The 20322-nt window shown below is 37.4% G+C and overlaps 2 protein-coding genes across 3 annotated transcripts in view; one reads left to right on the forward strand and one right to left on the reverse strand.

Moving 5' to 3' along the window:
* ASB3 (ankyrin repeat and SOCS box containing 3) overlaps positions 1-20322 on the reverse strand; it is a 108598-nt gene that overhangs the window by 83520 nt on the left and 4756 nt on the right. The gene's annotated exons all lie outside the window — the stretch shown is intronic.
* Positions 318-9254, forward strand: CHAC2 (ChaC glutathione specific gamma-glutamylcyclotransferase 2). Of its 2 annotated transcripts, XM_055329173.1 has the most exons (3): positions 319-662; positions 6392-6427; positions 8279-9254. In XM_055329173.1, the coding sequence occupies exons 1-3, from the start codon at positions 528-530 to the stop codon at positions 8660-8662; spliced, it is 555 nt and encodes a 184-aa protein (XP_055185148.1). In that variant the 5' UTR covers positions 319-527; the 3' UTR covers positions 8663-9254. The 2 variants fall into 2 exon arrangements, with proteins under 2 accessions (XP_055185149.1, XP_055185148.1); XM_055329174.1 differs by lacking the exon at positions 6392-6427 and having other exon boundaries at positions 318-662.

Consider the following 20322-nt stretch of genomic DNA (forward strand, 5'->3'; position numbering starts at 1 on the left):
GAGGGCGGCACCGGCGGCTCGCGCTGCCCCGCGGCCGCCCAACGGGCAGCGGCCCCGCTCGCCGGCGCCACACGTCTCCCTCCGCGCCCGCCGCCGCGCCGCGCCGTCCCCCCTCCGCGCCGGGGCCGCCGCGCCTCGGACCCGCTCGAAGGAAGCGGACAGTCCGACCTGAGCCGCAAATGCCAGGAGCGGACTGTGGGCGCCGCAGGCCTCTGCACACGCGAACCGGGAGGTCACGGCGAGCTACAGAGGCTGCGGGAGAACCCATCGCTCGGCACGCGGAAGGCCAGTCCCTCCCGCTCTCCTCAGCAAGCAAAGAAAGTTACGCGGCCTCGGAAGACGTCTCTCGAACTAAACGTCCCAGGGTGCTTTGCGCCCCCGAGCGGACAGTGCGGCCACTGCGGCCACTGCGCCTGCGCCCGCGCGGCCGGTTCCCTGCGTCGGGGAGGCTGCAGTCCTCGCTGGAGCCGGCGCGGCAGGGACCGGGCGAGGCTCGACCGCCCCCGCAGCCGCCGAGCCACGGAAGGATGTGGGTGTTTGGTTACGGGTCCCTGATCTGGAAGGTGGACTTCCCCTATCAGGACAAGTTGGTCGGATACATCACAGGCTACAACAGGCGCTTCTGGCAGGGAAGCACCGACCACCGCGGGGTCCCCGGCAAGGTGAGGCGCCAACCAGCCCCCCGCCCTTACTGCCCTCGGAGCGCCGCCCCAGCCCCTGGCCCGGCTCTGCTGGACCAGCGCCCGCGTGTCGGACGGCTGCCCAAGCGCGCCAGGAGTGAAGCTGTCCGGCCGGCCGGCTCCCTCGGTCGCTTGCCCCCACCTCTCCCAAGCCAAGCGCACCCCTCCCGAAGCCCCTGGAGATGCGGGGGGTTAGCTTCTTGAGGAAGCAAGAAACGTGGGCGCAAGCACACTAGCTCCACAAGGCTGACGTGCTCCGAGGGGGCCCAGCTCTGGGCAACCTCTGCCAAAAGAAAAAAAAAAAACAAAAACAAAAAACAGGCGGGAAGATCAATCTTCGTGTCACCACGGAGTTGAAATACCAAAACAACTTGCGCGTTCAACTTTTTATCATTAAGTTTGTTGGCATTTCTGCATTTTGGCAGACTTTCGTTGGTTTCAGTTGAAGCGAACATGTTATTTCTGGGGTTTCTTTGTGTCGGTCCAAAGGTTTTCGTTTATGACACCTAAGGTCACAGAAGAAATAGTTTCCAAAATAAGCTCCGGTTATTAAGGAGCTCACTTTGGTCACTTGCTTTGGTTGTCAGGTACTGGCAAAGTTAAATGAGTTCCTGGTTTGTTACTTAAGTAACACAGTACCCGTTACTCCGTGCAGCATTATTCTAATGGTTCTTTCTCCAAGTTTCTTCTCTAAATTATGAATGAGAGATGTAAGTTCTTTGATCCATTTTTCAGTCATACAAAGACATTCATCCTAATGTAGTAGCAGCTCGCTGTTTATGCAGATTAGCCTTGTATTGGCTGCAAAGCAACCAAATCCACGAGGAAAACTTAAGTTTTGGGTAACAATTTGGATACCTTAAATATGTTTTAGTTAATCTCCTCTAACTTTTGGAAGTGTACAAAATTTTTTGTTTATATGTTATCTCAAGTATTCTGAGAGTTATATGAGCTTGATTACTGTTTCTTGAAAAGAAATTAACATTGGCCCCAGAACAGAATATATAAAATGGTAGAATTTGGCTTTAAGATAGGCAGATGACTTCAAAATAGGGGAGTAACTTAGGGCAGATGCACATTTGTAAGCCACCAGAAACTTTATGACCAAAATTTCCTCAAGAATATTATAAAACAGGCACTTGGCTGGCAAAGTCGCTAAAGTATGCTGAGTCTTGATTTCCCGGTTTAAATATGAGCCCCACATTGGGTGTAAAGAACAATGTTTAAGATTTTACAGAGTTAAGGAAAATGAAACTTGTTAGTAAAACTTCTAAGTAAAGTGCCTTTTGTGTTGTCAGATACAAACACTTAATTAAAACTTCTATTCTGAAGAGAAAATCCTTAACCCAGCCTCCAATTTTAATGACCAAATGTTAAATGATGACAAATGTGGTTTTGCTTTTTGTTTGTTTACTTTGTTTTGAGAGAGAGGGAGCATCTGCACACACACATTGGTGGGACAAACATTGAGGGTACAGGGGAACAGAGGGAGAGGGAGAGAGAGAATCTTATGCAGGCTCCATGTCCAGCACCAAGCCCAATTAGGGACTTGATGCTCACCATCGTGAGATCATGAGCTGAAATCAAGAGTCCTATGCCTAACCAACTGAGCCACCCAGGAGCCCCACAAATATGGCTTCAATAGCACATTTTACTACTCTAGTTTCAGTCAAAACGTACGATGCATTTATCATATAGCACATTGAGATATGTACACTGTCAGAAGAGAATGATTAAGTTGTCAAGCCAATGCAGCTGCTCATGATTCTTTAAAAGTAGAAAGGAGCTATAAAAGCCAGTATCTTCTTACTTAAATTTACTAAAATATAGGGCAGGTAAGTTGGGGGACAGGAAGACTGCAATGTCTAGAAGTTTTTAAAGGATCATAGCAAATTAAAAAGGAAGTCTGTGTACCAAATATTTTGTAAGTATACTGTTCTATTTTTAAAAAAACCCTGGAAAGAACATTATTATTTTACTTAACATTTATTATAACAGATCACCAGCTTTACTGTGATCTGTCTTAACTGTCTAGCAAACAAAAATCCAAAAGGCTACATAGATATCCAGCCAATTAGAAGAATGACATGGATGTTTTATAGGACTATGTTTTTTACAGCAACATATGGTCCTAGTAAGTTAGTCACCATATGAATTGTGCTATTATTAAAAAAAATGTTAGGCTCATCTCCACACCCTGCAATGTGACATTTGTGGGAAAAATACCAAACCTACTTGCTTTATTCAATTATGCTTTCTTTTTAGCTTCATTAAACTTTAATTTCTTCCTAAGTTTTATTAAGTATCTCGTTTATATATAACAAAACTGGCAACATCTCACCAAACTAAGGATTTATTTAAATGTGAACACTTTTTCACAGCACAGAGAATATATTTCAATTTCAAAAAGGAAACATTTTAACATAAGAGATAATCATGAACATTTACGAAATCTCTGTTCTAGATCTAGATCAGAAAAATTATTCAATGAAAGCACCTATAATGATTCATATTTCATGATATCCTCCAACCCTATTCAGCTTGAAAGACCCCTTTAGTTTCATTCTCCAAAAAAGCTTTCACGTGATTTATAAATGTACACTGTTTTTCAATAACATATATTTATTTTAGGGACAAAAAGTTTAAGTTTTAGAAAATATTTCCAAGGGGCACGGGGGTAGATCAGTCAGTTGAGCATCCGACTCTTGATTTCAGCTCAGGTTATAACCTCAGGATTGTGAGATCGAGCTCTACAGCAGGCTCTGCATGCAGTGGGGAATTTGCTTGAGATTATCTCCCTCTTCTTCTGCCCCTCCCTCTACTTATACATTCTCTCTCTCTAAAATAAATTAACATTTTAAAAATATATATTTCCAAGTAAATTTATCACTAGTGCCAAAAGTCCATGTCTTTATCATCTATAAACAGTCACAGAGAGTCCATTTATTTACCCTTAAAATGATTCCTTATGTACTCTGTTCAATCTGTTTCCTGCCACCTGCCACCACCTATAAAGTCCAGGACTTTTCTACCACTCCCCTCTTTCAACAGTTCTTACTGAGCACTTAAATATGTAAGTAGGAGACACCTATGCAAACAGCAATACCTGACAAGTGCCACAAGGGAAGTGAATAAAAGAAGAAATGAGAGTTTAGGAGAAGGAGGTGCTGCAAAGTTGCCTGGGTAGTCCGCCAAGCCTTTATGAACAGAATGGCAGGAGGATATCCCAGAGATGGAAAAGGAAGGGCAATCCACACTGAGTACTGGCATATCCAAAGACATGAATGTTTGTACAAGTTAGAAATAAATCAGTACAGCTTGAGGTGAAAAACGGTAAGAAATGAGGTTTGTGTTAAGTAATGCTGGGGAATTTTTATTTTATCTTGTAGAATATTACAACCCTGAAAAATTCAAAGTACAGGAGTGAGTGGCCCAATTTTTGCATAGTCATTCCAGGGCCAAGTAGAGAACTAGAAGTAAACAAGAGGTGGGCAGTGAGGTCTCTAAGAAAGCAACTGAAGGCTACAGACGAACCAGATACAGAAGAATCAAAAGACAGGGATCCCTGGATGGTTCAGGTTAGTGCCTGCCTTTGGCCCAGGGTGTGATCCTAGAGTCCCAGGATTGAGTCCCGCATCAGGTTCCCTGCATGGAGCCTACTTCTCCCTCTGCCTCTCTCGTGCTCTCTTTCATGATAAATAAAATCTTTTTTAAACAAATAAAAAAGAAGAATCAAAAGACAGAGCAACCAAGAATTGATGACTGGGCTGGATATAAGGGAGACAAGGAAAAAAGGAGTGCAGAACTTGTCACCTGGACCACTAAAATTTTACTCAAGGGTCTACCTCCTTCCCAGTCTAACTTGCATACTATACACTTTACCACTCGGATCTTCCCACACACTTCTTTTATCACATCAGTCATCTCCTCAAGTGTTACAGTAGCTCCTAATTTCCTATTTCTCCCAAATTTCATTGGCTTATTTTCCTTTGTCCCATAATTTCACATCCATTCTTTGGCTCTTCAAATCTGACCATTTTGTGTCTCCAGTTATCTTTCTGAATCATCTCTGCATTTGGGGACATCTACTAAAGTCAGACACTTAGCCTGTGTAGTCTTGCCTCTGGGTCCACACTTGTGAATTATGCCTTTTGCCCGAATTTTGTCTTCCTTTCTGACCACCCAAGACTCTAATTCTTACTGTGCTCATACCATTCACCTTGGCCCTAAGTGTTCTCTATTTCACATGTTAAGTTCATATTCCAAAATTATAAGCTTGTAAAGCAAGAATCAAGGTTTTATCTTCTCTACAATATAGGTATTTAATAAATAAGCTTCTAATTAACTTTGAAGTTCAAAGTAATATGGTAGGGACACCTGGCTCAGTGGTCGAGCATCTGCCTTTGGCTCAGGGTTGTGGTCCCAGAGTGCCGGGATCGAGTCCCACATCAGGCTCCCCTCAAGGAGCCTGCTTATCCCTTTGCCTATGTCTCTGCCTCTCTGTGTCTCTAAAGAATAAATAAATAAAATCTTAAAAAAAAAAGTAATATGGTAATACTGACAGTATGACCCACATCAATATATGTATCCTCACTGTGGCATTTTCTTAAGTAGAAAACAAGTCAAATCTAAAGGCCCAACAACACAAGAATGCTTAAATTAGCTCATTGATGATACGATATTATGTAACTATTAAAATGTATAAGACTAACAAGAAAATATAATTAAATAAGAAGCATAATCCAAAATCCCGGGATCCCTGGGTGGCGCAGCGGTTTGGCGCCTGCCTTTGGCCCAGGGCGCGATCCTGGACACCCGGGATTGAATCCCACGTCGGGCTCCCGGTGCATGGAGCCTGCTTCTCCCTCTGCCTGTGTCTCTGCGCCTCTCTCTCTCTCTCTCTGTGTGTGTGTGTGTGTGTGTGTGTGTGACTATCATAAATAAATTTTAAAAAAGTTTAAAAAAAAAATCCCATGTTTTCCATGATTACAAATTGTCTATACAAATAGACAAAGACTAGAGGAAATAGCAGTAAACACAAAATATCTGCATGATTTATGCTCACTATGTGCCAGACAATAGGCAAACAAATGTTAAAGCAAAAATGTTACAATGCTTATAATTCAGCATTCTCATTAATGATGCTAACATGTTATACCCTTTGGCACTAAGTAGGAAGTGTACTTTAAAAAAAAAAAAAAAAGGCAAACAGCTCCAGACCTACAGGATCAGAAATTTTGGGACGGTGGCCAAGCAATGTGTTTATCAACACTCCAGGTAATTTTGATCTACACTAAAAGTTTGAAAACCACCTATTACAGGAAAGCACTCTGGAAGAGCATGTTTTGTTCCCTAATAAAACTATAGCAATCTGACCAGGACTTGTATTTATAACTGTGTCTTCCTTTGCCTTTCATTTTAGGTAAGCCTTAGACACGTGTGTTTTTTAATATATCAATTTTAAGTGAACATAATATAGCTAATATATACAAATTGAAAGGATCCTTTTAGAAAGGATAGGTGTATTTTCTTAGTTAATTCACTTGAAGATTTATCAGAAAAAATAAGTGCTAAAATAGTGTTCAGTATGAACAAATGAAATTGAAATATTCCATGTCAACAATAAATTGCTAATGTTCGGTTAGTTGATAAACTGATTCAGAAAAATATATATATACTTTTTTTTTTTTTTTTTACTTTTTTTAAAACAGCCTGGAAGAGTTGTGACTCTTGTTGAAGATCCTGGGGTATGGTATAATTATTCTTTTCTGTATAGTCTTTAATCATATAAAATGTTGAAATGTTTCTCAGTTTTAATAATCAATGAAATTTTATCAACAGTCATCAGAGACAGTTTGAACACCAGATCTAGAATTCTTCTCTGTATTTGTTGTGTTTCTTTTCAATTGTTGGGAAAAGTTGGAATGCAGACTGCAAGGTAGACAATAACCAAATGGCATGCAGTCACATTTTTCTTTTTTTTTTTTTTTCATTTTTCTTTTCTTACTGAGTTTATTGACTAAGAATTAATGGAGCCAGCCTTCAGACAACCAGACTGTCACTAAGAATCAAATGGAACCCTTAAAACTCTCCTCATATTGCTGGGGGTTTACTATTCTTAGCAAAAATCCCAGTCAGGAATTATTACTTTATTGCCTAATTTTATTACTAGCACAACAGGATTTATTTTTTATTTTTTATTTTTTTTAATGACAGTCACAGAGAGAAAGAGAGAGAGGCAGAGACACAGGCAGAGGGAGAAGCAGGCTCCATGCACCGGGAGCCCAATGTGGGATTCGATCCTGGGTCTCCAGGATCGCACCCTGGGCCAAAGGCAGGTGCCAAACCGCTGCGCCACCCAGGGATCCCACAACAGGATTTTAAAGAGGTTTGGAGCACTAGAAAATGTAATTACCTGATAGTCCTTTGTTTCTTAAATACTTTCAATCATTTCATTGACATGTGATACAAACTTTTATATTTTGAAGTTAAAGATTTAACTTTGGAAACAACTTTGATATATAAAAATCAAGCAGCAATCAATAGCAGATGAATAATGGTGAAATAGTGAGATGAAGTGCTTTCATAATTTGCATTAGGAAAAGAATATATAAAAATGGCTTCAGGGTGTCTGGCTAGCCCCCTCAGTACAGCATTCGACTCTTCATCCCAGGATCCTGAGTTCAAGCCCCATGTTAGGAATGGAGCCTACTTTAAAAAAAAAAAAAAAAAGGCTTCAAACTGATAACTGTAACTCTTAAAGTTAATATAGTACTGTTTCTATAGAATGTTAAATTCACTCAAGATACTTAAGCAACCTAAAATTTAATTTTTAAACTTAATAATTAAAGGTTGTGAATTAACTAGAATATCTACACTACAAACTGTAAGTCCTGCTTATATCATAGATAATTTATTAACACAAAAAAAAACTTTGCAGCCAAAATATATTGTTTTTACTGACACTTTATGAACAAGGAAATCAGCATTTAAAATAATTCTTCATTCTGAATAATTTCCTTGCATACTAGGGTACTTATCATTGTTTAAGTTTTCAAAATTATGTATTTTAGCCAGTGGAACATATATCAGGTGTTCCTTTGGTCATTAAAAATAGAGTTAAAAGGTTTTAAATCCATAAACATTTCACTAATAGTAGAGGGCAGTAGTTTCCAAACTGCTTCATGGAGTACTGTAGCCACTCTGAAGCCTACCTGAGGGGCTGTAAGTGGATTAAAGTGCTGGGTGCTGGCTGAGAGGGCTTTGATACCCCAACTTGCTTCAGCTAGAGCTGAGCATCACCTGGTTTTTCATGTATCAAGTGTGCCCTTGTTTGCAGAAAGGGTTCTGTTTTTTAAAAGTTTGGCAAGAAAGTCATCAACTACTTAAGGCCATAGCAAGTTAATTTTATTTGTTCATTTTTTCACTGCAGGAACTTTCAAATATCCTTTGTAAATTACTCCATCCAGAATACAAATGACAACCTGTTTTGTTGAGTTTGTACTTCTGGGTGCACAAGAGATTTTCTTAGAGAAGTACATATCTTCACCTATTTTAGCCTTGTAAATACTAAATAATATATTTTCATTTTTCAACAGGGTTGTGTATGGGGTGTTGCTTATAGACTGCCAGTAGGAAAGGAAGAAGAAGTAAAAGCATACCTTGACTTCAGAGAGAAAGGAGGCTACAGAACCACAACAGTCCTTTTTTATCCAAAAGATCCCACAACAAAACCATTCAGTGTGTTGCTATATATTGGAACATGTGATAATCCTAATTACCTTGGTCCTGCACCTCTTGAAGACATTGCTGAACAAATTTTTAATGCATCTGGTCCAAGTGGAAGAAATACAGAATATCTTTTTGAACTTGCAAATTCTATGAGGAATCTTGTGCCAGAAGATGCAGATGAGCATCTTTTCTCTTTGGAAAAATTAGTAAAGGAACGTTTAGAAGGAAAACAGAACCTCAATTGCTTATAAAGACCTAATCACTGCCTTTTCCAAACAAGCAGAGCTTTTAGTCTTCAGAGAATAGCTTCATGCACACTGGCAATATGATTTGGAAAGACGTTTACTTGAATGTCTTATTTATTTTTAATGTTGTAGTCAAGATATGATCAAAATGTGCAGTTTAATTGCAAGTATCCTGAAACATGTAAATATTTAAAATACTGAGATACAGTTAAAGAAAAAAATCCAAGTTTTAATAATATAATGGTTTCCTAACTATATGATATTGAACACTTGCTCATGAGAAGTGAGTTCTTTAGAAAAATGCAATGAAGGACTCAGTTCAGAGCTTGTTTTTATCAGAGTAAATATAATTCTGTTGTTTCATATCACAGTAGTATTTTGAAGTTGTAGAGAATTAAGCCAAAGTCCAGCAAATATAATAAGGTAATACCTTCAGTCTATTTCCTATATAATAATTCTGTAACCATGGTTTAAAATATACAAGCTTAAAATAATGTGTAATTAGAAATATGTGGTAATATAGACAAGATTTCAGCCTCGATTATGAACTTCCTTGTTCAGGTAGTAAATAAAACTCTTTCCAATTTAAGTCCAAAAGACTGGCATCTTTAATATAAAAATGTCCTTACAATTATAATGTACTGTACCTCTCCTTTTTTAAATAAATGCATTTTACTACATGGAAAAAAAACTCATTTGGCTAAAAAAAGCAGAAATTACATTATAAAATCATGTTCACTAACAATATAGTATGTCATTCATTCACTTTGTATTAATCTTATACTGAAAATTACAAAAAGAGAGATGGCCTTTCTAATATTACAAATTAACAGAAACACATATAATGAAAGTTTGGTATTTGAAATGACTTTTAGAATTGTAGTTTTTTTTTAAAGTGGTATTACCTGATCATTTGCTACACAACTTTTTTTTCTTCTTATATCTTATCACCAATATAAAGGTATCCACTTAAGAGTGTTGATGATGCTACTCAAATAGGAAATATACATGTGCATTAACTCATGTAGAATTGACCTTGATTCATTTCTTTAAAGATTTTTATTTATTTATTTATTTATTCATTCATTCATTCATTCATTCATTCATAGAGACACAGAGAGAGAGAGAGAGAGAGAGGCAGAGACAAGGCAGAGGGACAGGCAGAAGGAGAAGCAGGCTCCACGCAGGGAGCCCGATGTGGGACTCAATTCAGAGTCTCCAGGATCACACCCTGGGCTGCAGGTGGCACCAAACCGCTGCGCCACCGGGGCTGTCCGACCTTGATGCTAATCAAGATTATTTCTGATTATAGGTTCCTTCTTTCACAATAGGACAGTCTTTCCAAAATCTTTTAACATAAAAAGAATTTCAGTATCATGTTAAATTTATTATGAAACTTAATAAAAATTCTCCAAACCCTGCATAACTAATAATTAATATAGAAAATGTTCACATTAAATCAAGTCATCCTACATAGTAGGAAAAGTAGTCCTTTCCATGTTTAATTTATTAACACCTAACTTGGTAATTTACTCCGCTATATAACTACTTTAAATATTTTCCCAACATTTTCCAATTAGTTTTCAGAAAACATTTCACTTGTCCTGTAAAACAAGAAAAGAACTAATAACATTCATTAATGAGTATCCCATAAGGATATGAGCTTTACATATGGAAGTATTTTCTGGGTAACTCCTCTGAGTTTGCTTCCATAGTACCTTGCAGTTACATACATACGTTAAGTAGTAGGAATCCAGGTGTCTCTTACCCTAAAACACAAGATCTTCCTATGATATATTTAAAAACCCACCCGAATTTCACCATCCTCACCATCCACCATCTCTTTTTCAGGAGGTAAACTAAAGTAACTGTTTTGTATAATGAAAGAGTAAGTAGCTTGTTACATAAAGATGTTAGAGTTCATTTTGATAGATGTATAGATGTATAGATTCCCACAAATCTAATGAGCTTATTCAAGATTCACATTCTATAGCTCAGAATCATGTGAATTCAGAAATACAGCCTTTCCTCTTACCAACAAACCTAAGTCCAAAGCAGTCTGTAAGTCCCCAAAATGAATGTTCTACCATTTAATACATAACTGTTATAGAATATAAAGGGCAAGAGATAACTTTGGAATCCCATTTATATATGTCTTTCTAGGCTTTCAATTACAAGTTAGACTAGAAAATATGTGACATATTATATACAGTATACCATCAACATTTATAGGGAGGCCATATTCCAAAGAGCCCAGAAACGGGGATATTTATTTTCACTAGGATGGGGAGAAACATGACTAAGATAGAGAAGTTAAACAGTACTGAATTAGAAGCTAAGGTTTAAAGCCTCCCAGCTAGACGGAATCATAGCAGGTACCAAGTTACATAGAGCCTAACTTATTTTTGTTAGCAAAACTGTCTCTTTACTAAAGTCTTTGGATCTCACTTTCAAAACATTTTCTCTCATTCTTCCCTAATCACACACACACAAAACTCAAGACTCTCATTTCTCAGAGTATAACTATTAGTTAAGTTTCAATCTTTAGGAATTCAGAAAAAGTATGAGTGTAAACCCTGCACTGAGAAAAGAAACTTTTTAATATAAATCTCTAATGGAATGGAGTTTTTAAAGTAGGTCTTTCTGTTCCTACTGCAGACCACTATTAAGTTTCCCTTTCTCAGTCCCAGGAAAACATGGTCACTCTTTGATCTACCAAGAACAATAAATACCATCTAGATGCCACCTCCACAGATTAGAAATTACCAGTTGGGGAAACAGGTTTTTGATGTCAACTCCACATATCTGAAAGTATATGATTGCAACTCATTTCTTTAAGACTGACTTTAAAAGTTTAGCTATTGTCTATAGGATATGCATTTCATCTTAAAAAGGATTTTTTCATTTTCTATTAAAATTTCTACCTAAAAAAAAATTTCTACCTAAAATATGTACTATTTTACATTTTGAAGGTGCTCATTTAACTTTAACATATATAAATCATATAACACCTGATGTAATAATAAATACTATCTACTATTACTTTATATATTTAGAGTACCATGGGTTTAGCATCTCTTTGAGATTCATAATGACTTCAATCATGCCTATAATTTAAGAACAATATCTAGTCTATTAGAAATTTTTCAAACATTTTATAGTCAGCCCTGGCGGCGCAGCAATTTAGTGCCGCCTGCAGCCCAGGGTGTGATCCTGGAGACCTGGGAGTCCAGTTCTCTGCATGGAGCCTGCTTATCTCTCTCTCTCTCTCTCTCTCTCTCTCTCTCTCTCTCTCTCTCTCTCCCTCTCCCTGTGTGTGTGTGTGTCTCATGAATAAATAAAATCTTAAAAAAAAAACATTTTATAGTCAACATTTCCTTCCATTAGATTTCTCTTTCCATGGATACATAGATTTTAAATTATAATTTTGGAACAGTTGTGAATTTCACTGCATCATACTCCTATAATTTACCATCCCTCATTCTTTTAAAGACAGTAATATGATGGGTACACCTAAAATTCCCTCTCATCACATCATGTTAAAATCTACATATCAAATATTCCAATTATACTTCTCTTTTCTCACCAAAAATACTGCAACTATATTTTCTATGTATTTATCCAACTCTTAACATCTGTTTTTATGCATTTCTAAAGCCTTAAATTTTTTATTTTTTATTCTATTTTTTTTAAGATTTTATATATTTATTCATGAGAGACACACAGAGAGAACGAGGCAGAGACACACACCGAGGGAGAAGCAGGCTCCATGTAGGGAGCCCGCTGCGGGACTCGATCCCAGGTCTCCAGGATCATGCCCTGGGCTGGAGGTGGCACTAAACCGCTGAGCCACCCGGGCTGCCCTAAAGCCTTAAAATTTTTAAATTCACTCTAAGCATATATTAAAAATGCAAAGATTAGTGGGATGATTTTTTAATCTGTGGCTACTTGTAAAGAATTTTAACTGGAGACTTCTAAAATTATTCTTCTGTATTTCAAGTTTATATGATAAAAATAAGCCTTACTGAATTTCATTATATTTTCCTTCTTAAGGTTCATTTTTCCTTTCTAAAATATTATATATTCAGCACTAATCTCTTGGTGGTTTCATTTAATTGTACCGAACCTCCCTGTCTTTATACAAAGTTTGACGACACATATCTATACATTATATAACTGGAAAAACCACCACTTAACCCTATAATTTTTTATTCCTCCAACTTTACTATCCTTCACAAAATTTTTTAACTACAATGTTCTACTTCCTTATCAACTCCTCTTAATGCTCCTCCAGTCTGCTTTTGCTCTTGCTGTACTCACAGAATCAGTGCAGTCTTCAGTCTCCAGTGACCCCTTCCTGATTTAACCCAAAGATCTAGTTCATTCTTTACAACTCTGATTCAGCAGACATTCGTAAGCAAGCATCTCATTTCACTAAGGCCAAAAAAGTAGAACATTTCATTGTACTTACATCTTAGATTATTGTTATCAGATACACAAACTCACCAAATCCTAGGTTTCAATTACCATCTTTATTCAGAAAACTTCTAATCTTTCTCAATTTCTTTATGACTCTATGTCTTATATGTAAGGGAGCCCCAATTGAACTACCCAAGCACCTGAAAATTAGCATACGAAAAACAGAATTCATCTCTTTTCCCAAGGGAGAAAAATTTTGTCCATTACCTCCTTGCACATGACACACATTAAATTTTGAACAATTGTTAGAAAATACAACAAACAGGGATCCCTGGGTGGCGCAGCGGTTTGGCGCCTGCCTTTGGCCCAGGGCACGATCCTGGAGACCCGGGATCGAGTCCCACGTCGGGCTCCCGGTGCATGGAGCCTGCTTCTCCCTCTGCCTGTATCTCTGCCTCTCTCTCTCTCTCTCTCTCTATCATAAATAAATAAAAATTTAAAAAAAAAAAAAGAAAAGAAAATACAACAAACAGGTTTAAAATACTCATCAATTTATAAGCTTTTGGAGAAAATGAATGATATTTTCACAATATACATAAAATTTTAGCCTTTATTTTACTAAAAACTTTGCATAACGTTTCTTAACAAATCAAAGCAAAATTAGCAGGGAAGCCCTGGAGCCTATATGTGATGTGGTCTGAGTTATTACACGATGGTAAGACCTATCTTTTAAGTATGAGCTGGAAGATTTCTCAGCTAACATAGGAACCCTATAATATAGCAAGAGTAAGTTTCTTACATCTTCTCCTTATCTCCAATCTCTTTTCTTCTTTCTAAAACATTCTATACTCTGCAATGAGAATTATTTTTTTAAAATATGGAACTAATCTAGTCAATAATCAAAATGTCTCCCACAGCATACTAAATAAACTTCAAATTCCTTAATCTGATATTCAACTATTTATAATATGGTATCAGCATATGTGTCACATTTTGCTTCCCACTAATGTATCCCACCCCATGTTCCACTCACCCCATCCTCCTCAACCATGAAGACCCAGGAAAAGGAGGGAGGGTGTTTGGGTGGCTCAGTCAGTTGATCATGATCCTTTGGCTTGGGTCATGATCCCAGGGTCCTGGGATCAAGCCCCTCCATCGACGCAATGGAGAGCCTGCTTTTCCTCTTCCTCTGTCCCTCCCCCTGCTGGTGCATTTGTTCACTCTCTCTTTCTCTCACTCAAATAAATAAATGAATCTTTAAAAAAAAAAAAAAAAAAAAGATCCAGCAAAAATGAGGGTCGTGTTATGTCAAACAATAACTCTGCATTAAGACTATCAAGATAAAAAAGATAGGTCCCAACTACCAAGAACCATGTTTGGTGAAAGGACATACAACCAAGCAAACCAATGTTATTTAGCATAAAAACTGTGACATAAAATAAAAACAGGATACAGAATAACAAACTATTAATTCAAACTCATTAGATCAAAGAAAGCCTCATAGAAAAAATAAATAGCTGTTCATGGATCAAAGAATAATATTTAACTTTATGTAGCAAATATTATATACACCAAAATCTATTCTGTTAATACATATATTAACCCCTATTTCCTCAGATGATGAAAATGAGAGACAAAAAGAATTTAAGCTAAAACTTAATAACAGTAACTATCATTTATTGAATACTTAGAACAAGGACACAGCCTGGGTGGTTCAGCAGCTGGGAGGCTGCCTTCAGCTCAGGGTGTGATCCCAGCCTGGGGATCGAGTCCCACATGGGGCTCTCTGCAGGGATCCTGCTTCTCCCTCTGCCTATGTTTCTCATGAATAAATAAATAAAAGCTTAAAAAAAAAAGAATACTTAGAACATACCAAGCACTGTGCTAAATGCTAAAAACAAAATGGAATTAATACTCTTAATTTTTTAAAAAAATTGTAGGGCAGCCCTGGTGGCGCAGCGGTTTGGCGCCACTGGCAGCCTGGGGTGTGATCCTGGAGACCCAGGATGAGTCCCACATCGGGCTCCCTGCATGGAGCCTGCTTCTCCCTCTGCCTGTGTCTCTGCCTCTCTCTCTCTGTGCCTATGAATAAATAAATAAAATCTTTAAAAAAAAATTGTAAAAGATGGCAGCTTATTCATTTTTTACCTCCACTGATAAGTTTTAAACTCAATGAGATTCTTTTGTAAAGTAGGATAAATTAAAAGGATAAAAAAATAAAAGAAAAAGGATTTAGTTACACATACCCTACGGCCAGAATTTTTTAAATTTAAACAAAAGCATGCTTTGCCCAATTTCTCAAGAGCATTTTTTTTACATTTTATTTAAATTTAATTTGCCAACATGTAGCATAACTCTCAAGAGTATTAATTGATTTATTCAACAAATATCTATGAGTTATTTACTCTTTAGAAGACAAACTAAGGACAATTGTTTTCCTCCACTTCCTATCAAAATTTCACTAAAATGCATTCATTCATTCAATCTAGAAGAGAGCAGACTGGAGTCTGCTTTCTCTCTTCTAGAGAGAGATTAAGAGATAATATTGGGAATTAAGCCAATGCAGAAAAAACTGCAGTCTAGAACAAACATGCACACATGCACAAGAAGGCTTGCACCCATGGAGAAAACATTCCTGCCAGCAGAGCCTGGAGAAGTACCAAACCTGGAAACAGGAAGAGCAAACAGGAGACGGGTGTAGGATTAAAATTAGGATGGATGGATGGATGGATGGATGGATGAATAAATCAATAAAATCAATACATAAATAAAATCAGGATGATTAAAAAATATATATGGAACAGTCAAGCCAAACCTCTTACCCCAATCCTTTACACAAGTATATCAACAACAGTGTTGGTTTCTAACTAAAACCATGTTTGTTTCTCTTAATTTAGCAATCTACCTTGAAAGCATTAGAACATCTTCATACTCCCTAACAAAGCCTTCCTTATTTGGACATACGCTAGAGCGAGCGGAAGGCACAATTCTTTTCCTGCATTTTATCCATGGACCCTAAAGTGAGGCCCAACAATTGATACCATGCTCAAGTATCATTAATATTTTTTTAAAAGGCCAAGCAAAAGCACAAGAAGAAAGGATGAAAATAAACAACTGACCTGAAGGAAATACAGCCATTTCTGGGAACAGAAGATAAATGTTTAAAATTTTTAAGTGCTATTCTAAACCATATTCATGAAAGCACTGCATCCATTAAAAAAGAGTACTACCTTCAAGGGTGTCTGGATGGTTCAGTTGGTTAAATGTCGGACTCCTGGTTTCTGCTCAAGTCAGCTCAGCTCATAATCTCAGGGTTTTGGGATGGAATCCCACTTCAGGCTCTGCATTCAGCAAGGAGCCTGCTGGAGATTTTCTCTCTCTCTCCCACTGACTCTATACACACAAACACACACACACTCTTTCACTCTAAAATTTATAAATCTTTAAAAAAAAAAAAAAAGCAACTGCAGTATACCTAAAACAAATATAACATTGTATATTAACCATATTGGAATTAAAAAAAAAAGAGAGCAGGTGGAAACTATGGAAACAGAAAAAAAAATAACCACTGAAAAAAATTCAAAGGACAACTGATAAGGGAATGGACATCTTGGATTGATCCTCCATATTACTTAATTTTTTTTTCTTTTTGTATTTTTTCCTAAATCTCTCTAAATGATATTTCAAGTAAAAAGAAAAAAAAAAAAAAAGAACATTTCCCAGAAGTGAACAAACAGAACTCCTGGACTGCCATGAAGGACACATGAGAAAGGATCTACATCTAGAAACATTCTTATAAAATATCATAATACCAATGATAAAGAAAAAGAATCTAATAAAGTCTTTCCGATAAAAAAAAAAGCCTATCACTTCAGAAAAAAGAGAACTAGACTGGCAGACTTCTCATCAGATACACTAGAGGCTAAGAGGCAAAGGAACAACGTCTTCAAAGTCTTGAGCAAAACAACATAATTTTGAACCATGAATTACACTCCCAAACAATTAAATGAGAAGGCAACACAATTGCATTTTCAGATATATGAGGCCTGTGAAAATTAAATTATCTGCTTCATATCCTTTCTGGAAATATTTGAAATTAGTTATACTGCAATGATGTAAAGAAAAAAAATCTGAGATAAAGGAGGACACGGAATAACACAAAACAGTAGTCTTAACCCAGAAGAGCGACACAAAGAAACCCCAGTATAGAGGTATGCCACAGGCTTGAAAAACAACAAGTACATATTAGAAGATGTTTGAGAGTTCAATATAGCTTCAAGAATGAAATGAATTCATTTTAGCAAATAGAGCAGAATTATTAGGAAGCTAATAGAACACTTTAAGTGGCAGAGGATTAAAATATTTACATTTCCCTCTCTGCAGTTTCAATTACCTCTAGGCGTAAAAGTGAATAGTACTTTTATAATTATAATATTTAAACAGTTTATAGGTTTTCAATATTTAAGAATCAACCTATAAACAAAGCACAGAAGACCAGAAGTCACAGAATGTAGATAGTAATAAGTTGCAGAAGTAGTGAACATGATAATAAAAGCTAACACCCACTACATACTATATATGAGGCATTATGCTTAAAAAAAAAAAAAAAGTCCTTACATGAAATAATTCATTGATAAAAAATGACAGCACTCAGTAGTGGCCAAAAGAATGAGTTCAAGAACCAAACTACCTGTAGTCTGATATCCAATTCCATTGCTTACCAGTATTATGGCCTTGGGCAATTTGCCATATTTCATTAATATATTTATCTCATTTTATGACTTCTGAAATTGAGAGGAATCTCATATTAGCCAGCATGTCATAAGTTTAAATGGCAGCAGTTATTTTCTTTCTTAGTAGTACAAAAAAATAATAGTGAGCTTTAAAACAGATGGCAAAGGGCCCCTGGGAGGCTCAGTTGGTTAAGCATCTGCCTTTGGCTTAAGTCATGATCTGGGCATCCTGGGACCTCCTGCATCGGGCTTCCAGCTCAGGGAGGGTCTGCTTCTCTCTCTCCTCTCTCTCCCTCTGCCCCTCCCCACCACTTGCTCTCTCTCTCAAATAAATGAAATATTAAAAAAATAATAAAAATAGGGATCCCTGGGTGGCACAGCGGTTTAGCGCCTGCCTTTGGCCCAGGGCGCGATCCTGGAGACCCAGGATCAAATCCCACGTCGGGCTCCCGGTGCATGGAGCCTGCTTCTCCCTCTGCCTATGTCTCTGCCACTCTCTCTCTCTCACTCTCTCTCTCTGTGTGTGTGACTATCATAAATAAATAAAAATTAAAAAAATAATAATAATAATGATAATAAGGTGCACCTGGGTGGCTCAGTGGTTGAGCATCTGCCTTTCTGCTCAGGTCGTGGTCCTGGGGGTCCTGGGATAGAGTCCCGCATCAGGCTCCCTGCATGGAGCCTGCTTCTCCCTCTGCCTATGTCTCAGTCCCTCTGTGTCCCTCATGAATAAATAAATAAAACCTTTAAAAGATAAAAAATAAAACAGATGGCAAAAGGGGACTGTTGCAGTTTAAAGAGACTCTAAGACAACAACTGAATGCAAGGCATGAATTCTGGACACTGAAAGGCAAAAAAGGTAAAATAAATTGGAGAAACTGAAATCACTGTTCTTCTTCCAAGACACAATAGTACTATACATCATAGGTTATAGAGGAATCTCCTTTTCTTAGTCATTGACTTTTTTTTTAAGATTTTATTTATTTATTTGAGAGAGAGCGAGCGAGGGAGCATATGAAAGAGAGAAAGCACAAGCAGGGGGAAAGGCAGAGGGAGAGCTGAGCTGGGACCCCATCCATATCCTCCCCAACTCGGGGCTCAATCCCAGGACCCTGAGATCATGATCTGAACTGAAGGCAGATGCTTAACCAACTGTACCCCAGTCATTGACTTTTTCCAACATCCAGGCCAGAGGTCTTATACAAGATGCCACATTTTGGACTTGATTATTTTTTTAAGTTTGGCACGAATACAACATAGGCACTGTTTTACACAGGTGTTGTGATATACTTGGAGTTTTAAAAATTCATTGTAGAAAACTCAGCAAAGACCTAAAAATATGAATCATGGGATTAAAAAAAGATCATGCCAGCTTGGTTTGAAATCAAATGTCCACTCTTTTTTTCCCCTATGCCTAAGAAACAAGTACAATATGCACATTTGCATCTATATATTTGCTGGCATTCAGTCACCTGTGTTTGTGTTATATTTTAACCAAAAATGTTCGAAGGCCAAAAACTTTTCTTTTCCTTTATTTTTCCCAAAATGTGCATCCCAGTTCTCTTATGTCTTCTTTCTTATTACTGCAGAGTAAATTATATTCAAAGGAGGAACTGGAGGGGAAAAACATCAGTACTGGAAATGAAGAAAAAAGGACAATTATGTTCTTAGGCAGCCTCTGGAGTACTCAGTGCTACACTACCTCAGACTGCATACCAGCTGTTCAGTTCAGCAAATGTCTTTGTTTTTACTGGTTTTGTCCTTTCTATGTCTAAATGAGAAACAATAAAGAGATTTTGGGTAACTTTTAACTCAAAGCCCAACTGTTTGGTTCTCATTTGGGATTCATAAAAATTTCAATTGAAAAAAAATTTTTACAGTTTTATTCAGGCATATTTTATAATGTGGCATAAACATATTAATTTAATGTATGCATGTGAATTATATTAGAATATGGTATTAACTTGTGTCTCAGCTTCCTCATCAGTAAAATGCGGAAAATAATAGAACCTACTTCTTGGGTTATTATGAGGATTAAATCAATTAAATAAGTTTGTATCTATTAAGTGCTTAAAATAGTGCCTGGACATATCTGGTACATGAATAGAACACATAAAGAAACTGAATTGTCATTAGTTCTTACATCTTACCATTTGTTACTTCCTCCATTTGAGGGATAAGAAAACTGAGCTCTAAAGAGGTTAAGTAACATTCCCAAAGTCAAACATGTAGTTAGGTGGTAGAGCTGGCATCAGAATCTAACTGGCCTAACTCCTAAGCCTCTGCTCCTCACCACCTCACAATTCAGTTGCATAAAGTTTGTATATATTCAGTCATAGCCTTATTGTTGGAAAATCAGATATATAGAGGGTTTGGTTTCTTTTTGCCACTATAGACAATGACACGATGAGTATCTCTGTACCTATATCTTTTTTTTTTTTTTTTTTTTTTTTTTTTGACAGAGAGTGTACAAGCAGGGGGAGCAGCAGAGACAGCTGCAGAGGGAGAGGGAGA

This window comes from Nyctereutes procyonoides, unplaced genomic scaffold (assembly GCF_905146905.1).
Source record: "Nyctereutes procyonoides isolate TBG_1078 unplaced genomic scaffold, NYPRO_anot_genome, whole genome shotgun sequence".
Classification (NCBI taxonomy): domain Eukaryota; kingdom Metazoa; phylum Chordata; class Mammalia; order Carnivora; family Canidae; genus Nyctereutes; species Nyctereutes procyonoides.

What these genes read in the sequence shown, in the direction of transcription:
- CHAC2 (XM_055329173.1), top strand. Translation starts at nt 528, where the DNA reads ATGTGGGTGTTTGGTTACGGGTCCCTGATCTGGAAGGTGGACTTCCCC. An exon ending in ACCGCGGGGTCCCCGGCAAG is followed by an intron (nt 663 to 6,391) that starts GTGAGGCGCCAA and finishes TTTTTAAAACAG; the next exon opens with CCTGGAAGAGTTGTGACTCT. An exon ending in CTCTTGTTGAAGATCCTGGG is followed by an intron (nt 6,428 to 8,278) that starts GTATGGTATAAT and finishes ATTTTTCAACAG; the next exon opens with GGTTGTGTATGGGGTGTTGC.